At 34.7% G+C, this 26572-nt stretch overlaps 1 protein-coding gene across 2 annotated transcripts in view; it reads right to left on the minus strand.

Annotated features, from left to right (window-relative positions):
- RUNDC3B (RUN domain containing 3B) overlaps window positions 1–26572 on the minus strand; it is a 132949-nt gene that overhangs the window by 14959 nt on the left and 91418 nt on the right. The window contains exons 6-9 of one of the 2 annotated variants that reach the window (XM_090286711.1): window positions 24578–24658; window positions 22108–22276; window positions 19332–19489; window positions 4194–4340 (exon numbers count right to left, since the gene is read on the minus strand). In XM_090286711.1, the coding sequence (XP_090142837.1) occupies window positions 4194–4340; window positions 19332–19489; window positions 22108–22276; window positions 24578–24658 (555 nt within the window). The remainder of the gene's footprint in view (window positions 1–4193; window positions 4341–19331; window positions 19490–22107; window positions 22277–24577; window positions 24659–26572) is intronic. The other variant, XM_090286713.1, reaches the window with a different exon arrangement.

Here is a 26572-nt window from a genome sequence, read left to right on the forward strand (position 1 = left end):
ATACAAAGAAAAATATTTTAAAAATATTTTATTTATTTAATTTTAGAGAGAGGAGAAGGGAGGGAGAAACTTTGATGTGAGAGAGAAACATCGGTTGACTGGCTGCCTCTCGCACACTGGCCCACAACCCAGGCATGGGCCGTTGAATTGAACCAGCAACCTTTCAGTTTGCAGGCCAGCGTTCAATCCACTGAGCCACACCAGGTAGGGATAAAGAAAAATATTAAAACAACTTACTAGGAACAAACAAAAGTAATCAATTAGTTCACATGTGTGTTAAGGGAATGTACTTTATTTATTGTTGGGTTTTTACAGTAAGCCTACAGTGCTTTCCAATTTTTTAACATGATATCCCTATGTTTGAAATAAAATATATAAAATCCTAATAACTTATCTTGCCAGGTCTAAATAATCAAGAAATAAATTAGAAATGATATTTTTAAAGTTTTATGAAAAATATAGTAAGTGGAAATAAATTTAACATCTATTGTGACAGGGATGCTGCCACGAGTAGGCGACAACATAGCAAAGTTATCCAATGGCTCATTTTAAGAAGCAGACAAATGGAAAAAGATGTGGTCCATACAGGGCGAGGTGAAAGTAGGCTTATAGTTGTGAGTATGCAAAACACAAAGTTCATTCTTCTATTATATTTTATTAATTATGGTATTTTCCATATAAGCAACTGTAAATCTACTTTTGCTCACCCTGTATATACGATGGAATATTGCTCAGCCATAAAGAAGAAGGAAATGTTACCATTTGTGACAGCATGGGTGGACCCAGAGGGCATTATGCTGAGTGAAACAGTCAACAGAGAAAGACAAGTACCACATGATTTCAATTATGTGTGGAATCCAAAAAACAAAAACAAAATAAATGAACAAACAAAACAAACAAACTCATAGATACAGAGAACAAATTGATGGCTGACAGATGGGAGGGGGGTTGGGAGAATGGGTGAAAAAGGTGAAGGGAATAAGAAGTACAACTGCCAGTTATAAAAACTGTCCTGTATGTAAAGTACAGCACAGGGAATACAGTCAGTAATACTGTTATAACCATATATGGTTTCAGGTGGGTACTAGACTTATAAGGGGGATCACTTCATAAAACTATATAAATGTTTAATGACTATGTTGTACACCTGAAACTAATATAATATCATATGTCAACTTTAATTTGAACTAAATTATTTTAAAAAGGAAATATGGACAAGTCTAGAAAATTTATTAAATCAAACATCATGTTGTCTTTCTTCTCAAAGCTAATGGTTACATAGCTCTTAACAAATAACTGTAGACATCCCATATTTTTTAGCAGGAAATTATAATATGATGATTAATTACAGATTAGTTTCTTTCACCAAATTATCAAGAGTGCAAATGTTCCTTATTAAAGTTGTTCTGGCTACCTCCTCCATAATTTGTAGGTTCTCAATAAATGTTAGACTTAAGATATTGGTCAACTTACGAGGAATTGTGATCAGGTTAGTTCAAGGGTTTTGGCTTGTCTTACAAATTTGAGGAGTGCAAGAACTGGCCCCTGATGAAAACCTATGATTTGTTTCAAACTCCATTTTTTTTTACATGAAAAAGTTGGAATTACTTATTCAGAACAATTGAGGATTTGTTGGTTATTTCAATTTTGCATAAGGTTTTACAAACTCTCTAAGAAGTAGAGTTTGGGATGTTGGGTGAGTATATAGTATCCAAACATGAAAGATACAAGGTTATGTGAGAGTATAAACAAAAAGAAAGATTATATAGAGAACAAATAAAGATTTATTGGGACGCTATTAAATGCCAAACAATTTATTACCCCATATGACCCTTATAATTCTATTTAAATAGGCATTACTCCCAGTATTGCACATGCAGAAACAAAAGGTAAGAGGAGGAAGTGTTGCTTAATGCTACACAGCAATTAAGTAGCAGAGATTACCTTTACGTCCTGGCTTAAACTCTAGGTCCACTGATCTCACAACTATACCTAGCTGCATACTTTTTGCTCAAGGGTATCAGTTTGGCAATATAGCAATCTAAAAGCAATACCAACATCTGAGGTCAGGTCAGATGATGCTGGGAAATAAAGCGTGTCCCTTCTTCTTAAACTAACGGAGTAACTATAAAATCTGGATTCATGCTGAACAGGTGAACAGGCGGTTTCACTGCTTTCTTTTCTGAGACTGAAATTACTTGTGTTGTCACTATAATACTTCGTAAAAACCAGTCACTAATATTACATGCGAAGGTAAACTACAAATAAATAACCCACTTAGACTCATCTATTCCTCAACAGGTAGCTCTGCAGGCACGCAAGGGTACATACATGTATTTTGGCTAAAATACTTTACCTCCTACTATCTAAAGTGACAATGTGGATATTGCAATAAAAAGGCATAGTTTTTAGTTTAATTTGTCAGGCTTTAATGTTATAATATTTTTGCAGTTAAAAAAGCAGTAGCATCTCATATGTTATTATAGACAAGTGTACCAAGTATTGCTACATAAACTCAAATTTTCATTCATAAATTTGATATATAATAAATATTCATTTTTCCATTATGGTATTCCATTAATTAAATATGCTACTGAAAGATAAAATTACATACCAGTAGAGTAAGGTATATTCTAATTATAACTTTCATAAGGGTATAAAAGAGAACCTTTTCATAGATTGGTTTCAGTACATGAAAGACTCAGCTGACACCTTGAATCATACTAAGCAGCATGGTTTAGTAGATGTTGAAGAGTTCTACTGATTTATTCTGAAAATATTTTGCTCACTTTTTCTTGCTTGTCCCTAGTAATCAATTAGAAAAAAATTAACAACAAAAGGTCAAATTTATTTTGTGTTCTACATTTGATAAATGCAAAAAAAAAAATCACTAAGTGAAGCAAGTGGAAATGGTGTCTGTGCTAAAAGACTCCTTGTAAAAATGTCTGGCTACTAATCATGTAGTGAAAGGCCCTCTAAGAATCACACACACACAAAAAGTGTGTGGCTCTTCCAGTGAAATTTAAAAAACAAGGCTCTAAAAGAGGAGCAGAGAAAGAAAGAGAGAGGGAGGGGAGATAGAGCAGTAATTTTCAACCAGGGTGCCGCAAGAAATTTGAAAAACATGCACTGTCTAACTATTTAGTCAATAGCATTTGACCTCTTTTCCCTTAAATTGTCAAATAAAATAAAATAAAAAGACAACAGCCAACACAGCAATAGCTGTCCAGTGTGAATGATCTAAATTATACCTTTTTTTTTCTCAGATTGGCAAATATATATATATACTTTTTGGTGTACCACAGAATTTTAGTAATTTGTTTATGCGTGACATGAGATTAAAAACGTTGAAAATCGCTGGAGTAAAGGAAAGAAGGGGGAGGGGAATGAGGGAGGAGAGGGGAGAAAATGGAGAGAGGGAAGGGAAGAGAGAGAACAGAAGGGGATGGAAGGAGAGCAGGGAAAATAATCAGAAATTAGCTGAAGACAGGAAAATAAAGATATTGAAAAAAAATTATAAAAATGGGAACGTGGTTTAAAGCCAAAGAATGTAACAATTTACAAGTTCCAAAATGAAGATTGTTGAAGAAAAAACCTAAGATTTTTTAACTCTCAACATTGGGAAACCACAACTAAATCACATAGTCCTGAACACTGGAACCAAGAAACAGAAAAGGATCTTGTGGGCCACAGGCGGAGTGATTGTATCTTCTATAGCCTCTCCAAGTAAGAGTTATTGAAAATGAACAAAACTCTTTCAGACCCACAAGAACAAGCATATATCTTTCTAGTCATTCATGAGATGAAATTTTGTGTTTTCTAACTAGCAGGAAAATTAATCCTAAGGCAAATACAAACTCCAAAGCCAGAATTCAAAAATAGATGACTCATTAAATAGGAGCTCATAGACTTAACTGAGGGACTGGCTGAAAATTAACAGACGTAGGTAACTGGTACAATATTGCTTAATAATATCTCAGATAATTTTACTTCCCCAGGCTGCCTTGGTTTCAAAACAGTAACAAATTCACTACTTTAACCTAACCTTGCCAAGCCAAAGTAGTCTTAAATCCCACTTTTCCTCTAAGCTAATAATGAATTCAGAAAGAACAATAACGGAGGAACCAAAGTGGATAGCCATGTTTTGGCACAACTAAATCTGTAATTAGTTGGAAAAAAAGTATTACACTTACTCATACCACTGTTTATTGTGTTTTCGGTAAAGCAACGTATCCAAGGCAACAGCATTGACATCCAGAGCTCCTGGGGAAGGCCACTGGCTGGTGAGGTGGGCAGTTAAGTCTTGTCTTGATCTTAAATCATTATTCTTTAGCACAGTCCTGTGAATATTAAGATGGTGAGTGCTTTTGTCTTCACTGCTCTGCAATGGCAGAGGAACCTCATGGTATCAACTTAGGCCCCCAAAATTCATCTTTTAAAAATGGTTTGTTAACAGACTGTGAACAAAACTACAGGAAAGTAAGATGGGGCTATGATTGTTTTGTTTCCTGCAATATGTGGCTTTTCATTCTTTCTTTGCTGGCTACAACAAATCACTTGTGAAATTCGGACTTCCTATTTTTTCCAAAGAGGTATTACTAGAGGACTAAAGGACTCAAGCTGCATCTTACATCTTCACTAAAAAGCAATGGTTATTATCTTCAAAGTTACAGATTATCAAATGTCACTTAAAATATGAAGGAAAGATTGTATGATTGTCTAGCTGCAAAATTCACAATCTATGAAAGTAATTTAACTCAGTAAACAAGAACATTAAAATGGATTAAAAATAAAACTAATGCAGAAAAATATAAAATAAAAAATTCATGAGGATCCCAAATTGTTTTTGATAGAAGTGACTACCAAAATAATTAACTCGATGACAATGAAAATAATTAAATCAATGACAACTGCATTGAACAGTATAGTCCACTGGAAATATTTCAGCTAAAGAATAAAGTCATTATAAAAACCCATGATTTCCTTTCATAGTTGTAGAACTGTTACTTGTTAATAAGAACTTGCAAAAACACTAGCTTTTTGCCGAAATTTCAACTTCACAAACTAACTGATCATTAGCACAAGACTAATTCAGCATTTGAACTGGTGGTTAAAGATATTTAAAAACATAATTCTGTTGGCAAAGGTCTTATTCTACCTCTAAAAGACCTTAAAATACTACCTAGAGGTCACCTAATCTCCAGCAGTAGTCCATGACCTTAGTGTACCAAGATTCTGAGCCATCAGCTGAGACACAGGAGTTAATATGTGCTTGCCACTACTTTCAGAGACAATAATAGTCATGTAGTGGGTGGAAGAGTCAGTGGTGTGGCAGCAAGACAATCCTGTATGTGAGAAAATCAGCCTGCACAACATTTCTGGCTATTAACATGATTCTAATGGAATAACCCCATTTAATAAGTCTCTAACAGGTAACATGCAAATGTCCATGAAGAAATATTATCTGGTGTAAAATACTAGCTCCTCTCAGAATGGAATACAAATTAAATAAGCAGAAATCAGTGAGAATTATCTCGTTAAGATATTCTTTTAGGGTATATCCAGTAATTTCATTTCACTCAGAAAAAATGAAAATGTTTAAAAGGACTATGAAAATACTTTAACACTGCTTTTTATGAAAAGAGGAAAGATTAGAAACATTTTAAGATTAACAGAAAAATTATATAAAGCAGAAATGGGGATCACTGGTCATAGAATCTACTATAATATACTACCATTATTTTGGGTTCTCTTAATAGATTTTCTTTCAAGTATTCCCTCTTTCTAGAGTCTCTAGTGAATGTCACTGGAAAATTCAACTCCAATGTTGTAACTGGCTTATAGGAAATATTCAGAGCAGAATACTAGAAAGACAAATGTGCATGTGTGAGGAAATAACACTGGTAGAACTTGGTTAATGTCGAGTAATTGAACAACCTTCAATTTATAATATATTCTTTCTGGAAAGGAAAAAGTTTTACACACATAAAATGGAAACAGAAACTTAAGTTTCATAAACGTTTTTACACACTAACTTTTCCATGGAGAATTTTTGCCTAATGACAAATTGAGATATTGTCTTTAGACCTTTGTACTTAGAAATCCAAATGCTAATGTTTGCTATGGGAAGCTGCCTGGATCTCTGAAACAGAAGATAAGAGGTTTTGGTATATTGAATAGGCATAGTTTTCACCCACGCCACATCTGTTTACCACCCCTTGTGAGGAATGTGGCGACGTGCCCGGCCACTATGAAAAGGAAAAGTTCCTGCAGGATCCGCGGGGAAGGCCCTTTATTTTCCCTATCCAGTACATTAGAGGACAAGCAAATGAATTAAGCTAGGTTGAAAACCCCAACCCTGAATTTTAATCTTGACAAAAGTCCATTTAGAGTAATAGACAAAAACAGTTTATTCATTCTAGCAGTGAAGTCCTGACTAAAATATAGCAGCAAAGAAACATTCCGAAGTTCCTACTTCCTAACTCTCTGAAATAGCTCGACTTAACTCTTTCCAGGCCTACTTTTCCAGTCCTTCTACCCATTCCATGAGCTGTTGATATCAATACAATGAATTCTCTTTGTGCTTAAGAGTTGGTTACAATCAAAGAATCGTATTACTTACCTTAGAACAAGCAAAATATACCTAGGGAATTCAAGACCCACTCAAAAGTAATCTTACTGATGTTAATATGAACTATCAATGTTTTTCTCACTTGAGCAAGCTTAAAAATAGGTTCATTTTAAATTATTCAACAATTACTGTTATTTTATAGTGCAAAATCACTGAAAATTAATGGTAAAAGGATGTGATAATTACCATGTAACTTTAATTAAAATTCAAAGTAATGCTAATGTTACTGAAGTAATCTAAAAACCGAATCATTCTATATGAGCTATGTCACATATATTAGTCAAATTTAGCATTCTCTCTTTAAGATAATAACTCTCAGAAAGATGCACTAAAGAAAAATTGTTTAATTTAATAAGAAAGTAGCAATAATAAGTTTATCAGACCTAATTTTAATAACTTTCTGTGGAAACTATCTCTAGACTGCTAGTTAGCTAATTTATCTTCAGATTCTCAATAAGAATTATCAGGATTTAAACCACAAAAAAACATGATTCAATATTTTATTCCCCCAATACAATTACTGAACTATAATTGTACAACATGATCATTTGATGTATGTATACAATGTGAAATAATCACCACACTCAAGCTAATGAACATAGCCATCCCCTCACATACTAACCTTTTGCGTGTGTATATGATAAAAACACCTAAGATCTACCCTCTTAGAAAATGTCAAGTATAGACTTCCAGTCAAGGTGGTGACATAGGTACACAGGGCTCACCTCCTTGCAAAACCACATGACAATTACAACTATAGAGTAACCATCACTCAGAACTGTCAAAAATTGTGTTGAGTGGAAGTCTGACAACTATGGAATTAAAGAAACCACATCCATTCAGACTCGTAGGAGGGGCAGAGACGTGGAACAAACTGGTCCCACATTCATGTGTGGTAGATAAAAATTTGGTAGGGATATCCCAGGAGCAAAGAGTCCCAGTCCCACACCAGGGTTCCAGTGCCAGGACGATAAATCCAAATGACTTTTGGCTGCAAAAACCAGCAGGAATTCAGTTGGTGGAAGAAACTTCTGGAGTCCCAAGCAGTTCCCCTTAAAGAACCCACACATGGACTTACTCAGACTCACTCCCTCAGAGCTCCAGCACTGGGGCAACAACTTGAAAGGCACCAGTGGCATACAGGGAGGAATTCAAGTGTCTGCTTCAAGGCAAGAACAGCTTTCCCCCAGACAGGAAGGCAGGCAGCGGCCACTGTCCCTTTTCTGAGCACTCCCCGCACAGACACAGCCAGTAGGCAGGTGCCATATCTGAGACTCCATCAACCTGGCTAACACTGCCTCATCCTGGAGATCCTCTGAGACTCAGTCCCAACCTACTTAACAGCCCACCCAAGCTGATAACAATGTCTTTTCCATATGAATGGCTGATCTTGGCTCCTGCTTCACAACTTCCTACATCCTCTCAAATAAGCAACAGCCAGCCTCAGTGAGCCTCCAGACCCTATATCTCTTGCTAAGTGGCCCCAGGCCCAGCCATAGCAGCAGCAAGCCTAGATTTACAGCTTGGCTTCATCTGGGAATCTCCAAGCCCAGCACAAGTAGCAGTCATCTCAGATTGCTTTATAGCTCAGGCAGGGTGCCCTGGGCAGAACATGGGTGGGGGCTGACCTTGGCCTGCACAACCCAGGAAACCCCAGGGCCTGAGCACCCAGTAGACAGCTACAGACACCACTACCCGGCCTCTGCACAGCTGATCCTTCAAGGAGGTCAGAGGTTGGTGGTAAGGGTCATAACTAGTCCTTGCAGCTGACTGGCCTAGGTAAATCCCTCCCATTGATCTGCCAACAGCAATCAAGGCTCAACTACAAGAGGATAGTGTACTCAGCCTATATGAAGGGTGTACCTCAAGTACCCAGCCTGGGTGACAGTGTAGGCTGTGCCTCTGGACCTTATAGGACACCTACTACTTTAGGCCATGCTACCAAGACAGGGAGTCATAGCAGCTCTACCTAATACATAGAAACAAACACAGGAGGCTGCCAAAATGAAGAGACAAAGAACCATGGCCCAAATGAAAGAACAGATCAAAACTCCACTTCTATTCTCAAAGTATTCAAACAGATTCCCTAAAAGCACACAGAATTCTGGCTTCAAAATTGAGATCCTACATTCTTTTGAGCCATGAACATTACATTCATTATTTTAAAGGAGAGAGAAAAAGGGAAGACTTCCAGAGTTTGATCTCTTTCCTTCCTTTTAGATATTAGGCTCAAGTCTACTGTTACTTACAAACTCTTTGTAGTGCTTAGTTAATTCAAATATATATATATTTTTTTGTTTAATTACCTGTGTCTCCAGACTTGAGGGTTATCTTCTCTCCTTTATTTTGCTTCTTTCTTATTTACCTCAGAGGCTGTGCTGATGCTTATGATGAAGTTATACTTTCAGCTGCTCGACATGTTTATATAAGACACAAAACCCTTGAGACTTAGAATTCACTATCTTTGATCCCAACTATTCCCAAGCAACTCCAAAGGTCCATAATATGAAGCAATTTTAAACTTTGATAAGGTAATACATTTGAAGACCATGGCTAGCAGGAAAGTTTTGACAGTGGGTCTAGCACAATGCCTAACACCACTGCAACAAATTTTGGTCATTTTCCATGTATCACTCACTGTCTGATATGCTGTGCTATTTATGACACAGAACATTGAGAAGATCTTAGGCTATAATATTTATGAAAATAAAGTATTTAATATATTATGACTAGAGCAATGCAGATATTTATGCTAATGGCAGAATAGTGAGCTGGAGTACTGAAGTCAAAGAAAGGGAAAATCACCAAATGCAAAGTGTTACATACACTCCATCCTCAAACTCTCTTAGAAACAGAACAGTTACCTACCTCCAGCTACTCTTACAACTTTGGAAGAGGAAAAGAACAATCATACAAATGCAATGTTTAATGTTGGTCTCTTGGTCTCTTGGTCTCTGCCCTCCATCCAATCAATGTAAGCTCTGTAAGGGCAGGGACCATGTTTTATTTTTTCCTGAGTCACCAGAAGAGGACCTGGCTCTTTATACATTCTCAATGAGTACTTGCCAAGTGAGTGAGTAAATGTCAGATAAGTTACAAAAGCAAACTAGTACCAAGAGAAGTGATGAGAATTTACTCATCTTTATTCATTTCAAGTTTTCCAGAATTGGAAAATGTTTATATGAAGAACTTGTGAATACCCTAAATTCTTCATGTTAATATAAAAAAAAACGTTCTTTATTTGTGTGCTTTTGCTTTTGTTTAGACAAAGCCTTGAGATAAAGATTAACTTTATATTACCTTATACTTATATCCCTTCAAATAAAACATTTTGAAACAAGACACCTAAAAAGGAGCCAGGTAACCAAAATATTTTAATTATTTACATATGAAATATTCTTGCCTAAAAAGTTAAACCCAAATCTAACCAAGTCTCTTAGGAAAGCAGTGGTTTTCAATCCTTATTGCACTTTAGAACTTCACTTGACAGTATCCTTTGAAAAGAAATGTTAATGAGAATTTAGAATTTAAAAGACAAATGGGTCATGTCAGAAGGACACTAGAATTAATGTAAGTAATTAGACAAATATGGGACAATTTAAGCATCAAAAAGAAAATAAATGGCCCTGACTGGTGTATTCAGTTGGTTGGGCATCATCCCACAAACCAAAAGGTTATAGGTTCAATTTCCTGCCAGGGCATAAGCCTGGGTTTCAGTTCGGTCCCTCGTCGGGGCGCATACATGAAGCAACCGATCAATGCTTTTTTCTCATAACTATGTTTCTTTCCTTCCCTTCCCCTCTAAAAATAAATAATTTTTTTTAAATAAAAGAAAAGCAATGAGATAGAAACACATTGAATACAGACATTTTCTGCTATAACAGAGAAACAAAACACTACAGTGTTCTGCAATAACACAGTGACAACTGGCCTTACTGGGAGAGAAGGGTTGGGAGTTGGCAACTTAAGTCTGATATTTTTTTAGAACACTAAGAAAAACGATAACAATCCTAATAAAATTTCAACCCAAATAAATGTATTAAATTCCTAATAAGAAATATCACAATAACTTTACAACTTTAACTACAATAACAAAGGAAACACCATGTGATGAAAGAGAGTGTAATGAAGGGTTGAGGCTGCTGAGGCTGAGACTTGCCACAAAGGCAGGGACAAAATGCACAACACCTCCAAGCTGTAGTTCACCCGAACCAGAGGAATGCAAGGTGAAAGAACTTATGTACAGGGAGAGAAGGCCATCTTTTGGTGGTTTCCAGTACAGTATTCCCTCACTTATCGCGGGTATTATGTTCTAGACCACCACCACCCCTGCGATAGGTGAAAATCCGCCAAGTAGGAACCTTACATTTATTTTAGTATTTATATATATTTTAAGGCTTTATAAACACTTCCCACACACTTATAAACCATTCCCAGTCCCTTATTAACCTTTTCCACACTTTTATAAACACTACTTATGTTCTTAAACACATTCTACACTCTTAACCAACGTAACTTTAACAGCATATATATATACAGTACCGCAAAATCCCACGATACAGTGAGGCCACGATAAGTGAACCGTGATACAGAGAGAGTGACTACTGTATTCGCTTTTATTAGTGTATTTTGCATTTTGTATTAGCTGTTGCTACTTGTTGAGAAATATTAACCTCCAGGAAAAATCAACCATCAATCAAGGTGATTTCTTTGTTATGCTGACATCATCACTTTATTTATGAATCTTGTATGAGCTAATTTACATTATAGAAGATATTATATATATAAAAGTTCATAGAATTCTGAAAAATGAAAGCGAGAAAGCAAAATGAAATCTTTATCTCTTTGGTAACTAAGTAGGGAATCATCATCTTATTCTGAAAATTAATAATATCCTGTAAGAACTGTAACGGTAACCACCAAATAGCCCTAACTAATCTGGAATAGTCCTTTTCTTCTTTGTAGATGATTCCAACCAATAATTGTGAAAGGAGTAACAACTAGGAAACCACCATTTTATAAATTCTTAAGTATATTTTATTGATTATACTGTTACAGTACTCCCAGCCCCCCTGGCTGGTTTGGCTCAGTGGATTGAGCGTCGGCCTGCGAGCTAAGTGTCGCTGGTTCGATCTTCCAGTCAGGGCACATCAGAGAAGGAAAACTCTGACTCCAAAAACCCTCCGCTGCCTTGCGGCATACCTCTTCAGGGGAAAGGCTAAGGGAGTAAACCCCGACAGAAAATCCAGAGCCGGAGTCCCTAAGGCGGTTTGACGTTGTAGTCAACACCGGCAACTCCTGCGGCGCACCTGAAGCCAAGCTGTATTGACTCCGTCTTTCCCTTGTATCCTTCAGCTGCGAAGAGAGGGGGGGTCTGCTGCATGGGCAACAGCAGACCCTCCATATCACCCTGCCCAGGCTCTGTAGCTTCAGCTTCACTGGAGAGGACACTCCAGCGTCATCGCAAGATGTCGATTCAACACGGGAGGAGACAGATACCGTGTCACTCCCGAGTTGGACTGCACAGCCATTCTCGACGGTGCAGATAGACTCTTAAGAAGCTACACCATCGTCTCTCGAGGCTCTGTAGCTTTAGCTTCACTGGAGAGGACACTCCAGCGTCATCGTAAGATGTCGATTCAACACGGGAGGAGACAGATACCGTGTCACTCCCAAGTCGGACTGCACAACCATTCTCGGCGGTGCAGATAGACTCTTAAGAAGCTACACCATCGTCTCTCGAGATGGACGGCTGCCGACGACGACTCCCAATTTATTTCCCCTTTGCTCCCCTCTGCCCAGTATCCCCCCTCCCTCCAGCAATCCCACCCCCCCTTAGTTCATGTCCATGGGTCGTGCATATAAGTTCTTTGGCTTCACTCTTTCCTATATTACTCTTAACTTCCCCCTATCTATTTTGTACCAACCAATTATGCTTCTTAATCCCTGCATCATTTCCCCATTTCTCCCCCTTCCCCCTCCCAGTTGATAACCCTCCAAGCGATCCTCATACCTATGATTCTATTCCTATTCTGGTTTTCTTAGTTGGATTTTGTTTTTACTTTTTAGATTCAGTTGTTGATAGTTGTGAGTTTGTTGTTATTTTAGTGTCCATAATTTTGATCTTCTTAAGTAAGTCCCTTTGACATTTCATATAATAATGGTTTGGTGATGATGGACTCCTTTAGCTTTATCTTGTCTGGGAAGCACTTCATCCACCCTTCCATTCTAAATGATAGCTTTGCTGGATAGAGTGATCTTGGTTGTGGGTCCTTGCTTTTCAACACATTGGATACTTTTTGCCAGTTCCTTCTTGCCTGCAAATTTCCTTTTGAGAAATCAGCTGATAGTCTTATAGGCACCCCTTGGTAGGTAACTCTCTGCTTTTCTCTTGCTGTTTTTAAAATTCTCTCTTTATCTTTCACCTTTGTCATTTTAATTACGATGTGTCTTGGTGTGGTCCTTTTTGGATCTAGCTTGTTTGGGACTCTCTGTGCTTCCTGGACTTGGACGTCTATTTCCTTTGCCAAACTAGGTAAGTTTTCCTTCATTTTTTTTTTCAAATAAGTTTTCACTTTCTTGCTCTTTCTCTTCTTCTGGCAGCCCTATGATTTGGATAGTGGTATGTTTGGAGATGTCCCAGAGGATCCATATACTCTCCTCTTTTTTTTTTTAAATTATTTTTTCTCTTGTTGTTCTGGTTGAATGCTTATTTCTTCCTTATGTTCCAAATTGTGGATCTGAATCCCAGCTTCCACCCCTCCACTGATGATTCTCTGTAGATTTTTATTTATTTCCCTTAGTGTAACCTTTATTTCTTCCTTTTTGCTGCTGCCATACTCAATGAATTCTTTAAGCATCCTGATCATCAGTGTTTTGAACTCTGTATTTAATAGGTTGGTTATCTTCCTTTTGCTTAGTTTTATTTCTGGGAATTTGTTCTGTTCTTTCACTTGGGCCATAGTTCTTTGTCTCCTCAGTTTGGCAGCATCACTGTGTTTGTTTCCGTGTATTAGGTAGAGCTGCTTTGACTCTCTTAGTTGTAGACTATTGTAGAAAAGGTACCTGCAAATTGTGTGGGACAGAGCTTTAGGAAATTGCAGGGTGGGGTATCCCACTTCACTGCTTTGTGGCTCTGTGTAGGGGGAAGTCCCAGAGAAGGGATAATGCTGCTGCCTGGATTCTGGAGGTTTGGCTAGCACTCGCCCCATTTCCAGTCACTTCACCCACTCCCTATATGCAACTGGTGCTCTTTCAGATGTTGCTCTGGTGAATCCCATAGTGGGTGGGTTTGCATGTGTTCTAAGTCCTTACAGGCTCTTTAGGCCAAGTCTCCTGAAAATATGGCAGTTTCTTCTGCCACCCTAACCCCCACTGGTTTTTACAGCTAGAAGTTATGGGGATTTATCTTCCCAGTGCTGTCATCCGGGGTTGTGTGGTCTGGCCTGGGGCTGGGATTGCTCACTCCCAAGGTGTCCCTCCCAATTTTCATCCACCACACGTGAATGTGGGATTGTCTGCTATGCCGCTGCCTCTCCACACCATATTGTGTCTCTGTGCCTCTCTGCCTGACTCCACAACTCTACCCTTCTACCTATCTGGATGAATGTGGCTTCTTTAAATCCTTGATTTTTGGACTTCTATACAGCTTAATTTTCTGATGGTTCTGGATATTATTTGTTTTGATATCCAGTTGTAACTCTTTCTATGGTTGCAGGAGGAGGCAAAGCATGCCTACCTATGCCTCCATCTTGAGTGGAAGTCAATAATAATAATTATATATGAATACAGTAGTCCCTCTCTATATTGTGGTTCACTTATCTCAGCCTCACTGTATCGCTGGATTTTTAAAAATATTGTATTTAATTATTTATCATGGATTTTTTACTATATTGCGAGATTTTGCGGTACTGTATACGTATATTGTTAAAGTTACATAGGTTTAAGAGTGTAAGGTTCCTACTTCACAGGGAGGTCTAGAACGTAATACCCATGATAAGTGAGGGAATAGTGTACTGATACTGTGTTATTTATAGATAGTAATTTAGGAAGGCTTCCTTTTCCCGTGTACTCAATGTAAAACATGTACTAAATAAGAATGCCCAAAGTGAGTCTTCTTTCTATTCCAATAAGTCTCTTCTTTTCTATGAAATATTGTATTGTAGGCCCAACTGTTTTTGGCCCCTGGCCTCATACAAGAACATCTACTCTATAGGAGAATCTGCCAACAGTTTTAGTCAGACATCATGACTAAAGGCAATGAAATTACAGTCATATCAAATTAATATCCATTCCTGTTGTAATATCTAATTTCCCACAAATACCAAGAAACTACAACAGACATGGTTTTATCTAACTATCTGGTACCTGGCCTTTTTCTCTTTGGGATGCATTTTACTGATTTTCCCATTCATATTTAGATAATAGAGTATGTAACATATATTAACGTGATTATAATTTAATATTTTAATGATAACTGTTAACTACCAATATCTATCTATATGACTATAAATAAAATTTGTCTATTATAATTTGTCTATTATTAGCTAGGCCATGATAGTATCATTGTATTCTGTTATTAGGATCCATGCCACTCATCCTAAACCAGGATGCCATAGCATCACTGACTTATGGTTTACAGGCTGATAATCACAATATCACTATTTACCATGAACTACACCAACTTGGCTGCTGAACTGTAAAATGACCTAGTTTTAGCAATCCATGATTTTCACTTCTATTTAGACTCAGGAACTCTCTATGACATGTTATTATCTCTAAAATCTTTCAAATTCTGAATAGAAAAATCCATGATTTGGCTTAGAAAAATGCCTTATTATGCATTTTATTGCTGTTTATCATAAAAAAGGTGTTTCGCTTTTGCATGATGTCCTGAGGCTATGTATTCCTGAGGTTAGACCTATATGGAGCTCTAAATCTGTGGACGAGGACAAAGCTTCCTTCTCGTATATGATACTCTTTAAATAAAATGTGATTGATGTCAATCTGTTCACATCACTGGCTTATGAGCCCCTTTAAAAAGAGACTATGGTTTAGTCTTCTCTGTACTTTCAGTTATTCTCAAGCACAAAAAAATACATTTAAATAAATGTTTAGAGAATAAAACTAAATTATAAATGAAAAGTTTTCTATCAATTAGCATGAATAAATATAACAATAATTTTTAAAGACCATAAACAGAATATATTTCATAATCCTGAGAAAATTTCCATATATTGAGTCAAAGTATAACTGACACATTAAGCTTGTTTATATTAATTTTACTGAATGAAGTTTAATATATAAATAAAATGAAGTTAAAAGTTATAGAAATGAAATAAAATCTAACTGTAGTACAAAGTTCAATAGAACTATGAAAATAAAAACTGTAATGATGTTATATTTTCCAATGAAATATTATTCCTAATCATAATTTTTAGATGTAAAATTAGTAATTTTTTAAAAATTCCACCAACCATAACTCCACCAATCATTCAAATGTACCTTTGTCAATGCTTAGTAAAATACCCCCAAATAGTCTTGCATCAGTTATCAATAAAGAAAAGAAATACAGATAAGATTAATATTAAGTAGCAGAGAACCATGAATCTCTCCCTCATGCACATGGTATACACAAATCTATACCATGATTATAAATATTAGTCTACTGCCATTTAGAAACTAGATTTTTAAGTTATTTTCTTGATACTCAGGAATAATACAATCAAGTTCAAACTCATTCTTTCATCTTTAACTTTTGGGCATGATGAGGTAAAACGTTTTAAATTCACTATCATTCCAAGTGAACTTAAGGAGATTTTAAGGTTTCTATAAGCCCAAATAGAGAAATAATCTTTGCATGCCTTCTTCATCCTAGCTATATTATACATGATACTATTTAATACTCATAATAATTCACAAGATAAATATTATCTACACTCTACAATTAAGAAAAAAGTTTCTAAGATATTAATTAATTAAAGTTTGAACTTAAATAACGAAGCATAGAGCCAGTATATGAACTCAGACCTATTTTTCAAGAAAGCTTTAAGATGCTGCTATACTATATCACCCAAATTTGTACTGTTACCAAAACTACAAAATGTTCAGATTTTACAAGTATTCAAAGACATAAAGCATACTTTACAAGTAATTCAAAAATACATCTAGCAATTGAGAACTATATGAAAAAAATAAGTGACAAAGGATTTAAATCACCCAAGGAAAGATAATCAATATAATATAGAAGAAAATATTACATGCCTCATGATTCATTTAATATTTCTCTTCTGACCTCTTCCTTTATACATTACAAATTTAATCTTCTCAAAGCTACTTTTATCTTCTCGCAATTAACAAAGGAAATTTCAGCACCCAGCTCTGATGCAAGCCTTTCTAATTATTGGTCAAAAAAAAAAAAAAAAAAAAAAATTTCAGCAACGTAAGAAGGAAAATGTGTCCACTCTCTACCTACAGCTGCAAAAATGCCCAGAGTATTCTGTACTTAAAGATGATTCTCATAACTTAGTGAATTGTGAACATTCTGAAAGAAATGGCAATTACTTTTCTGTTTGGTATTCTTGTAACAGTTTATATGCAAATAAATCTTGTAAGATACCAATTTACACCCATCCAGAAATTGTTACCATGCTATGGGAAAGTAAATCTTCAACCTCTAAATTCAAGAAAATATTCTAACTCTGACCAGTGGTCTTAATTTTTTAATTTGTTGTTCTGGTAATACTGTTTTAGTTATAACTGCCTTATAGATATTAAAAACAGTTGTAAGGTTTCCTTACAAAATCTAGAGGAACAATGGTACTTTTCTATCACAGAAGTATGATAAAACAATAACTTGTAGGTTCTTTTGCATACTAAAACGTTTGAGTCTTCACTTCCTTTAAATTATCAAAAGTAAAATAAATATGATAATTCAAATTGAATTCTTCAAATGAAAATCTCTCTCTGATTAAATGAAAAATGACTTAATAATTATTTTTAAGACAGTTCAGACAAACTACCAAGATTATTTGCAAAAGAAAAATTAGGTTATCTTCTTAATCTTTTAGTTGCAAAGAAATACCCAGAAATCTTTATTGCTTGGCTCTTGATATTTTTCTCCCTGTTTACAGAAGAAAAGGGCTACCGAGGTGTTAATCTGCCCCTAAGTAAGTGTTACTCCATAGGAACAACTCTAAAATATTAGAAAAATAAAAGAAACTAAATATGAACATAATTCTTTTCATTAAGATACAGATTCCCAGAAAGCATTAAATTTTTATGTTTCTTAATAAAACTTTACTTAAAAAAATCATCTTTTATATTTTCTTAGTCTCCTTGCAAAGTACATGTTAGTTACAAAAGGAGCAACAGTAACTATATGCAGGAGAAAAACATCTTAACCAAATGACTAAAATTAGTGTCACTACTAAAAGGCCAGAAACAGACTTCATGTACATCTAGATGTAATATTCTGAGGACATACCTAATTTGTTGTAAACCAGTCACAAAAGGACAAACTCATTCTAATCACAGAGAAAACAAACTAACTAAAATTAAGGGACATTCTATAAAATTCCTATCTTGTATTCTTCAGAAATATCAATCAAATGTGAGGCAAACATTGAAAAACTATTCTAAGTTAAAAGTGACTGTAGAGACTGACACCAAATTCAAAATATTGTGCTGGATTGGATCCTTACTAGAAAAACAAAAGCTGCAATAAGAGACATTATTTGGACAATTGATGCAAGTGAAATATGAGTTATATATGAGATGAGAGCATTGTATCAATTTAAAATCTTACATTGAAAACTGGAGTATGGTTATATAAGAGAATATCTTTGTTATTAGGAAAGAGACACTGAAGTATTGGGTAAAGAGGCATGATGTATGCAAACTGTCAGGTGGTTTAAAGAACAATACATCTGTATATACAGGGAGAGGGAGATAATTATGACAAATGTGGCAAAAATGTTGGAAATTGGTGAATCTAGGAAAAAGCATATGGAAATTATTTTGTACTATACTTGTACTTTTCTGAAAATTTGAAATTATTTCAAGAAAAAAAGTAAAATCATCCTTTAAGTAAATATTAATATGAGAAGGTTTTCACCATAAGCAATTAATTGACAAAATCAAGTTTGACAAAATGGTATGATCAGTGCAAGTGCTTTGAAGAGTGACAAGTTAAGGAGCTTGTACCAGGATGTAGATTAATACACAGCTTTCTTCCTCAAAAGGAGTCTTGCTAGAGAAAAAAGCAATACTGAGCTGTGCTTAGTAATATTCTGGCACAACCTGGTAACAGCTGACACACTGGCACTGAACTTTTAGTAGTATTGGTGTTAAAGACCATCTTTCTACAATCAACCAATCAGGCAATCAATCAATAAATAAATACCTTTAAAGTTATACATATGCATTTGAAAGGATATATACCAAATTACAATATAGCAGTTAAGTCTGAGTAGCACAACTAAAGGTAATTTTTATTTTCTTCCTATATTTTGTAATGTTTCTACAGTGATCATGGATTACTTTTATAATAAGAAAAACAAAAGTAAACTTTAAAAAAGAAAAGTAAAAAACAACTTACTAGAAGGCAAACAGATTTCTTGGAATTTGAATCATATGTTAAAACATGTCATTTTGTTATATTCACATACTGCCAAAAATTTTCCAAAAGGATCTCACTTACAGCTGATCTTGAAGCTCTACAATTATGTATTCTAACTGTTCCTTTTCCAATTTATGGGCCAGATCAGAATCTTCAATCCTTTGTAGTAGTGTTTTATTCTGGGAGACAGATTCAGACAGCTGGTTCTCTCGAAGTCGTAAGAGTTCTTCAAGATAACCCTGGAAATACAGATCAGCAAGGTATAGCCAATTAATTGCAAAATTCTAATATATATCTTGAAGATAAATACTCAGTAGCTTAAATGTTATTCGTATCTATATCATAATAAAACAATTTTAGAGTATCGCTGATTAAACAGTAAAAAATAATCATTTTAATTGAATACAAAAGTTTAACATGTTCATTATTTAAAGCTCTTCTCTAAGATTCATTAAAGTATTTTTGTGATTTAAAGTAAAATTTAGCTAAAACATTATAATTTCTAAGCTCTACGACAGTGCTAAAACACTCTACATGCCTCATGGTTTCAAAATGCAGACCTAATTACAGAATGACCAATAATAAAACTGCCTCTATATGATTATTATTTTCAAAAACAGATACTAACATTTTAAGTTTAACAAATTAGTGGAAAGCAGTACAATGTTTTGGTTAGGCCTGTGGGCTGAGGGACTATCTAGTGTCCACACATTCCAGTTCTACTAGTTATCAGCTATGCGTCCTTGGGCAAGTTACGCAATCTCTCTGTGCTGTAGTTTCATCATCTGAAAGTGAGAACAGTAAGTGTGCCTAGTGGGGAAGATTAAGTGAGTCAGTATAGGTAGAATACTACCTAGTACGCTGTATGCATTGTACAATTCCTACTTATTATTATTAGGAAACACTTAGTAGATAATAAGATGTCTTGGACTGACCCTCTATTATCTTTTTGCTCAGTTACTGTTTCTGTGTCCTTTTGCTCTGCTTTCTGTGAGCGAGGCTGACAAATTTTCCCAAAAGTGCCAGTGTCGCTCCCAGCAACTCTTTTCAATGCCAATAAATGTAAATAACAATGGGATAATTCATATTTTATGTTCTGTTCTCTTTTTTTTTGTATCTCAGGTTATATATTGATATAATATTTTCTCATGTTGATCCAAATTTCGAATTACACATGGCACTAAAAAGATGAATGTATCCTCCAAACCCTTATACTGAAATTTTGAATTCAGGAAATCCTAATTTTAATTTCCAATAACTCTATCATGTTTACTCATGATTCCTTTCTTGTAATAGCCTACTTTTTACTTGCAATGTGCTTACAAATGCCTTTCAGGTATTAATTTGAATACTTTTTTCTTAATATATGCTTTCATTCCATTATGTTATCCTATTCAATTGTCATTAACTATTTTAACTAATTTTGCTTTATGATACATGTTAAGAGAAGTTAATACCACTCTCCCCTCATTGTTTCTTTTTCAGATTTTTCCTGACAATCCTCAAATATTTTTTCCATAAGTCTCAAAAATTAAAAATAATTTTTACATATGAAGTATTTTATATACACAAAGCTTAATATATAAATTATATACAAATATTTATAAATAGTAGTCATTAAACACTACTTATGTGCCATGTACCTAGATTAATTATCAAATTTTTTAACCCCTATAATGCCTTTCCTTGATCCTATCCCTCTGTCTCCTCTACAAAGATAACAATCTCCCTCCCTCCCTCTCCCATATTGATGTCATCCCATATTGATCATTATTATAGTAGTTTTTGTTTCATGTAGTCATTTCATTTACCAATGTCTGTGTTTAATCTGTCATTTTGCATCTCACTCCTGCCTTCTACGTTCAGTTCCACCGTGAAGGGTAGTGGGCCTAAATCCCCTCTTTCCCTGTTGGTATTAAAACACAGGTGCCTAAGTGAAGGGAATGCCCCTCACCACATTAGAGGGCTTTGGTGGCTTACCTCATGACTTATTCCCCTTGTTTTTCAGGCTTTCTACTTTTCTGGTTTTTAGTGAGCTCTTATTCTTTGAGAGAGTAGTTCTGCATGAAGCTCTTTAAAATTGTATTCTACTCCACATTTTCATATTTTTACCATGTAAAGGTATTCAGATTATCTTAGTCTGAAATCTTGCTGGTATGAGAAGCCTTCTTTAATAGGGTATTAAAGTTTTTTCCATACACATTATGCACATTTTTATAGCTATTGTAAATGGGATCTTTTTCTGTATATTTTCTAAGCAGTAGCTGTTTGTCCATTTAAAACTTGTTCATATTTATAAATTCACTTTGTAAGCATTTTCCTGTGTATTTTTATTATTCCAATATTTCTATTGTAAATTTAATCAGGCTTTTCCTATACAGATTATCTATGAATGATGACAGTTTGAAAGGAAAGTAGAAGAGAAAATAGATAATACAGTAAAAAAAAGAAGAGTTACAACTCCTCAAGATAATGGAGTTTATTTTCTTCCTGTTATACACTCTACTTTGCGAAGTGCAGTGTTTAACATACAAAAGCTGCTAAAATAACTGATTAAAAAAGAATAAATGAGACATATATGGAACTTGCTTAGGCAATTACTGCTTTTTCACATATCAAATAATATTTTATGAAATTAATCATAGAAACTAAAATTTCAAACAGATAAATGAAAATGCATACAGAAGAATAAATGGCTTAGTTTAAAAAGTTTAACAAACAAAAGCCCTTCCTAAAATAGAACAGAAAGAAAGTAGCAAGGGGCAAATACTTTCATTTAGCTAACAGATCTCTGGCAGTGACAATCCAAAGGCAATAACTAGAATTATATTACATAACTTTTGAGACCGATCACTACCTTCTGTTCCAGGGTCAGCTGGTACTTTTGTTTCACTCGCTTACACTTGTTGAACCAACTGTTCTCATCCATGATGAAAGGAGGCCCGACGTTCTCAGGAGAGCTGCTTTCACTCCCACTGCTTCCCAGCGTCCTCAGCTCTTCCTCATCACTGCTGATGCTGTCAGAACTGGGAAGATTAAAATTTTTAAAAGAATGAAGTTAATAATATGTTCCACTTTGATTTTTAAGAAATACTTCTGTATTTTCAAGTTACTTGTGAGCAAATTATAAAATATTTAATGCTAAGTACATAATTATAATTAATGATATTATAAAGGCTTTAACTTCTTGAAATACCTTTCTGTATTTTTAATTTTTCTATAATGAATATGCATTACTTCCAAAATAAATTAAAAGCAGTAATTTGGGGAGGGAAAGATTCTGGAAGTTTCTTAAAATTAGAAAACTAATATAAAGGGTTTTTAAAAATTTTTATTTATTTATTTTTCAGAGTGAAAGAGGAAGGAAGGGAGAAAGAGAGGGAGAGAAACATCAATGTGTGGTGTGGTTGCCTCTCACCCACCCCCAACGGGAAATCTGGCCTGCAACCCAGGCACGTGCCCTGACTGGGAATCAAACTGGCGACCTTTTGGTTCACAAGCCAGCACTCAATCCACTGAGCCACACCAGCCAAGGCTACAGTATATTTTTAAATGTGTTTAATACAGGTATATTTGGGTGGAAGCAATTCAATTTTTAAAATATTGGCTCAATTAGGATAGTTTAAATCTTTCTGTGGTTAATGACTAGGTTGAATTGGTATTTCCCTTCTCATTTTAGTGTTTGTTATATAACAAGTTTGGAGGAATTCTTTAGTATATAAAAGAGAAAAAGATATATATATATATTTGGATTTGTGCATCAAAAAAAGGAAATGTATAAAAAATTTTTAAAAAGTGGTTAAGCAGTTGAGGACGCAGAGGACACATCACTAAATTCATTCTGAGGGTACCATTTGAGAAGGTTCCATTACTGCATCTTTTAAAAGCCTATAATAATTATTGCAGCCTCTTATGTAAGAGAGGAAAATGAGTATTCACATTTACCTTTATATTTTAAGTCACTTCATAAATCACAAAAATAGCCTCTCCACCTACATGTCAGTGACCAAACTCCTATCTCTCCAGCCGTAATCTTGCTCCTTAATTTCATTCTACTTTGCACAAACAAGCTGTGTGACTATGGACTAGTTACTTAACTTCTCTGTGTTTCAGTTTTCTCACTTGTAAAATAAGAATTAGCACTGTCTACCTCCCAAGCTTTTGAGGATTATTGAGTTAACAGAAATAAAGCACTTAGAACAATGCGTGATATATATTCAACAAATGTCATTAATATCATTTTTACTAGTATTATTTTGAACTATTAGCTTCACAAAATGTTCTATAATCCAGCATATTCCAAAACAGTATAATTTTATGCCTATTCAAAACATCTTCCTGCTCTATTTCTTTTCTACATCTAATGTACTAGAATTATCCCTTTTCTTAAGGAATCAACTTAAGTTAGAAAGCTTGGTGCCAAAATACTCTATTTCTCCTTCTTTCTCATAATCCAAAATATTTTCACACACCTAGCTCTGAAATAGTAGTAACTTCTCTCACTAAATGATGATTATCTTGGGAAGAGGAAATGTATTCTTTTTCAGAAATTCATGAAGTTTCTATACTCTAAATATCTATGTATCCCTGGTACCAAGGAAAGTTTCTTTCCTACATTAGACACTCCATAAATGCATCTTAATTGTGTGTGTTTATACATGTAACACACATAGATATATTACTCTTTCTCCTTTATAGCCTCTGGCCAGATCATAACATTTTAGAGGTATATAAAGATCATAATTCTATTCAGAAATCAAGAAGTGAAGGCTGACCTTCAGAAAATCTATGGATTTCATCTGATTAATTTTCAATGCTTGTTGTGAGATTGTAGGAAATCCCTAACTCTCACATAAGACTCATAGTAGGATAAGTTGGTGTGACTATTTTATAATGATAGATTTTAAAAGCCATCAATTTTTTGTTGTATTTACTTGAATAACTCCATAAATTCAAAATAGAAATAAAAAGAAAATCGATTTGCACAAAAATGTTTGTTATGCTTTTTTTTTTATAATGGAGATAAAACAGAAACCAGTCTAATAATGAATTATAGTTTTAAAATCTTAATGAACTATAATGGAGCTATTACAGTTATCATTATAATGACTAGACCAATAGAATACATGCTACTTTTAAATAACTATATTTGTGTTGGGATTACAATTATGTAAAAAGTATATAAATACTAAAAATGCAACTAGAGTTTATGGTTTCTGATATGAAATGTTTTATAAAAAGTTATTTTAATCAGATGAATATATTGTACAACAAGACAGTCAACAATATATTAGGATTTCAATAACATACTTCTATATGTCAAATACCTTTGGGTAAACTTCAAATATGGTGTATAGTCTATTACAGCAGGAAAGTTGCCATCCAATCCCTCTCCCTTTAGGCAGAAGCTAAGACAACAGACAATAAATATTTCATTTTAATATATAACATTTTAAATCAAAGTTAAGTGTTATAAAAAATCAGAGACATTTGTTTCATTGAATTGCAGGTAAATGTATTTGTTTGTAATTTAAATACAGGGTGTCACACAAAAATGTATCCATATTTTAATAGCTGGTAATTTGCTGACTTTTTGTTTTGTACTGTTTTAGAATTAACCATTGAGAAATAATGGCTGAAACCAGATTAAGTTTTGAACAAAAAAAGTTTACTTTGAAGGGCTACTGGAAGTACAAAAACGCGGTAGAAGTGCAGAGACAGGACTGACGGCAGTGCGGTTTCTTCACACATGCATTCATTGGCCCTTCCTTTCTTGCAGGTACTTTAACTGATGCCACTTCCTTGAATTTACTGCAGGAATCAGCCGTGGCACGTATTCACAAAGAACTTCATGATGAGGACTTTTATTTCCAACAAGGTGGAGCGCCTCCACATTACCATCATGATATAAGGGCCTAGCTTAATGAGAACCCGCTAAACAGGTGGATCGCGCAAAGAAGTTATGTAGACTACCCTGCGCGTTCACCAGACCTCACACCACTACTCTTTTTCCTTTGGGGATTTCTCAGGAATAACGTTTATGCTAAAAAACCTGAAACCACTTATGAATTATGAGTGACTATTGAAAGAGAATGTGCCCAAATACCAAATGAAATGATTCTTGATGTTTGTGATTCCATTGCCTCCCGTTGCCAGCAATGTCTAGACTAGAATGGTCATCAGTTTGAAAACGTTTTTTAGTATAAAAAAGTACATTTATGTAGTTTATTGTGAACATTGAAAGGGAACTGTATGCTAATAAACACAGACTTTATAGTAATTAAAATTGTGGATACATTTTTTTGTGACACCCTGTATTTCTTGTTACAACTAATCATCTCAGTAAAGACATTCTACCTCCAATATAAATGATAAAGAATTGTGTAAGTTAATACACTGTTATATAAATATATCATGCAAAAGTAAAATTTACTGAGAAATCTTTTCAAACATCTATCTCATATGTCTCAGTCTTTATTAAACCTTTATTAAGTAAAGATGCCACTGAGTAACCCTAGAGAACTAGACAAACTAATGTGTGAAGAAGCATATGGGAACTACGCAAAATCTACTGAGGATTGAAAATGCACCCCCTCCCTCCAAATAAAGTAGTATGGCAACAAGGAAAAGGTTAAGGAACTTGCCCAAAGTCATACCATGAGTTTCATAAAGCCAGTAAAGAGCTCTAGATCTCCTGGTTCCCCAATCCAGTGATCTTTGTGTTGTATAATGGTATATCCAGATAAGTTTTTTTTTTTTTTTTCAAACAAAAACAGTGCTTAGTTTTAAGATTACTATTGTTAGATCGAGAAGTATACAGATTGTTGGTTACACCATAGTCATGGGGATGTAAAACACAGCACAGGAAATAGTCAATAAAATTATAATAACTATGTATGGTGCCAGTTGGGTACTGGAAATATCAGGGGCAACGCTTTGTAAAGTATATGATTGTCTAATCATTCCGCTGTATGCTTGAAACTAATACAAAATAATATTGAACGTAAACTGTGGTTGAATACAATTTAATTTTTTTTTAGTTTTAAAAAGACATTAAAATTTTTAAAAGAAAAATGATTACTATTATTCAAAGGAAGAAGTATATCTTCTAGAAAGATAAACAAAGGAATATTTAAATGATGTAAGTTAATCTTTAAAAGAAATACGTGATTAATCTATGAACTCCTATCCTCTGGTTTGTTTGGGAAGTTTGCTTGTGGAAATACTTGTTCTAATATATTAATATCAAAGGTATGTATTTTTTCTAGACTTGAATGGAAAGAGAATCAAACTGGCAACATTTTATATGGACATTCCTTCAT

The sequence above is a fragment of the Furipterus horrens genome, unplaced genomic scaffold, assembly GCF_987537825.1.
Source record: "Furipterus horrens unplaced genomic scaffold, mFurHor1.1.pri manual_scaffold_9, whole genome shotgun sequence".
Classification (NCBI taxonomy): Eukaryota; Metazoa; Chordata; class Mammalia; order Chiroptera; family Furipteridae; genus Furipterus; species Furipterus horrens.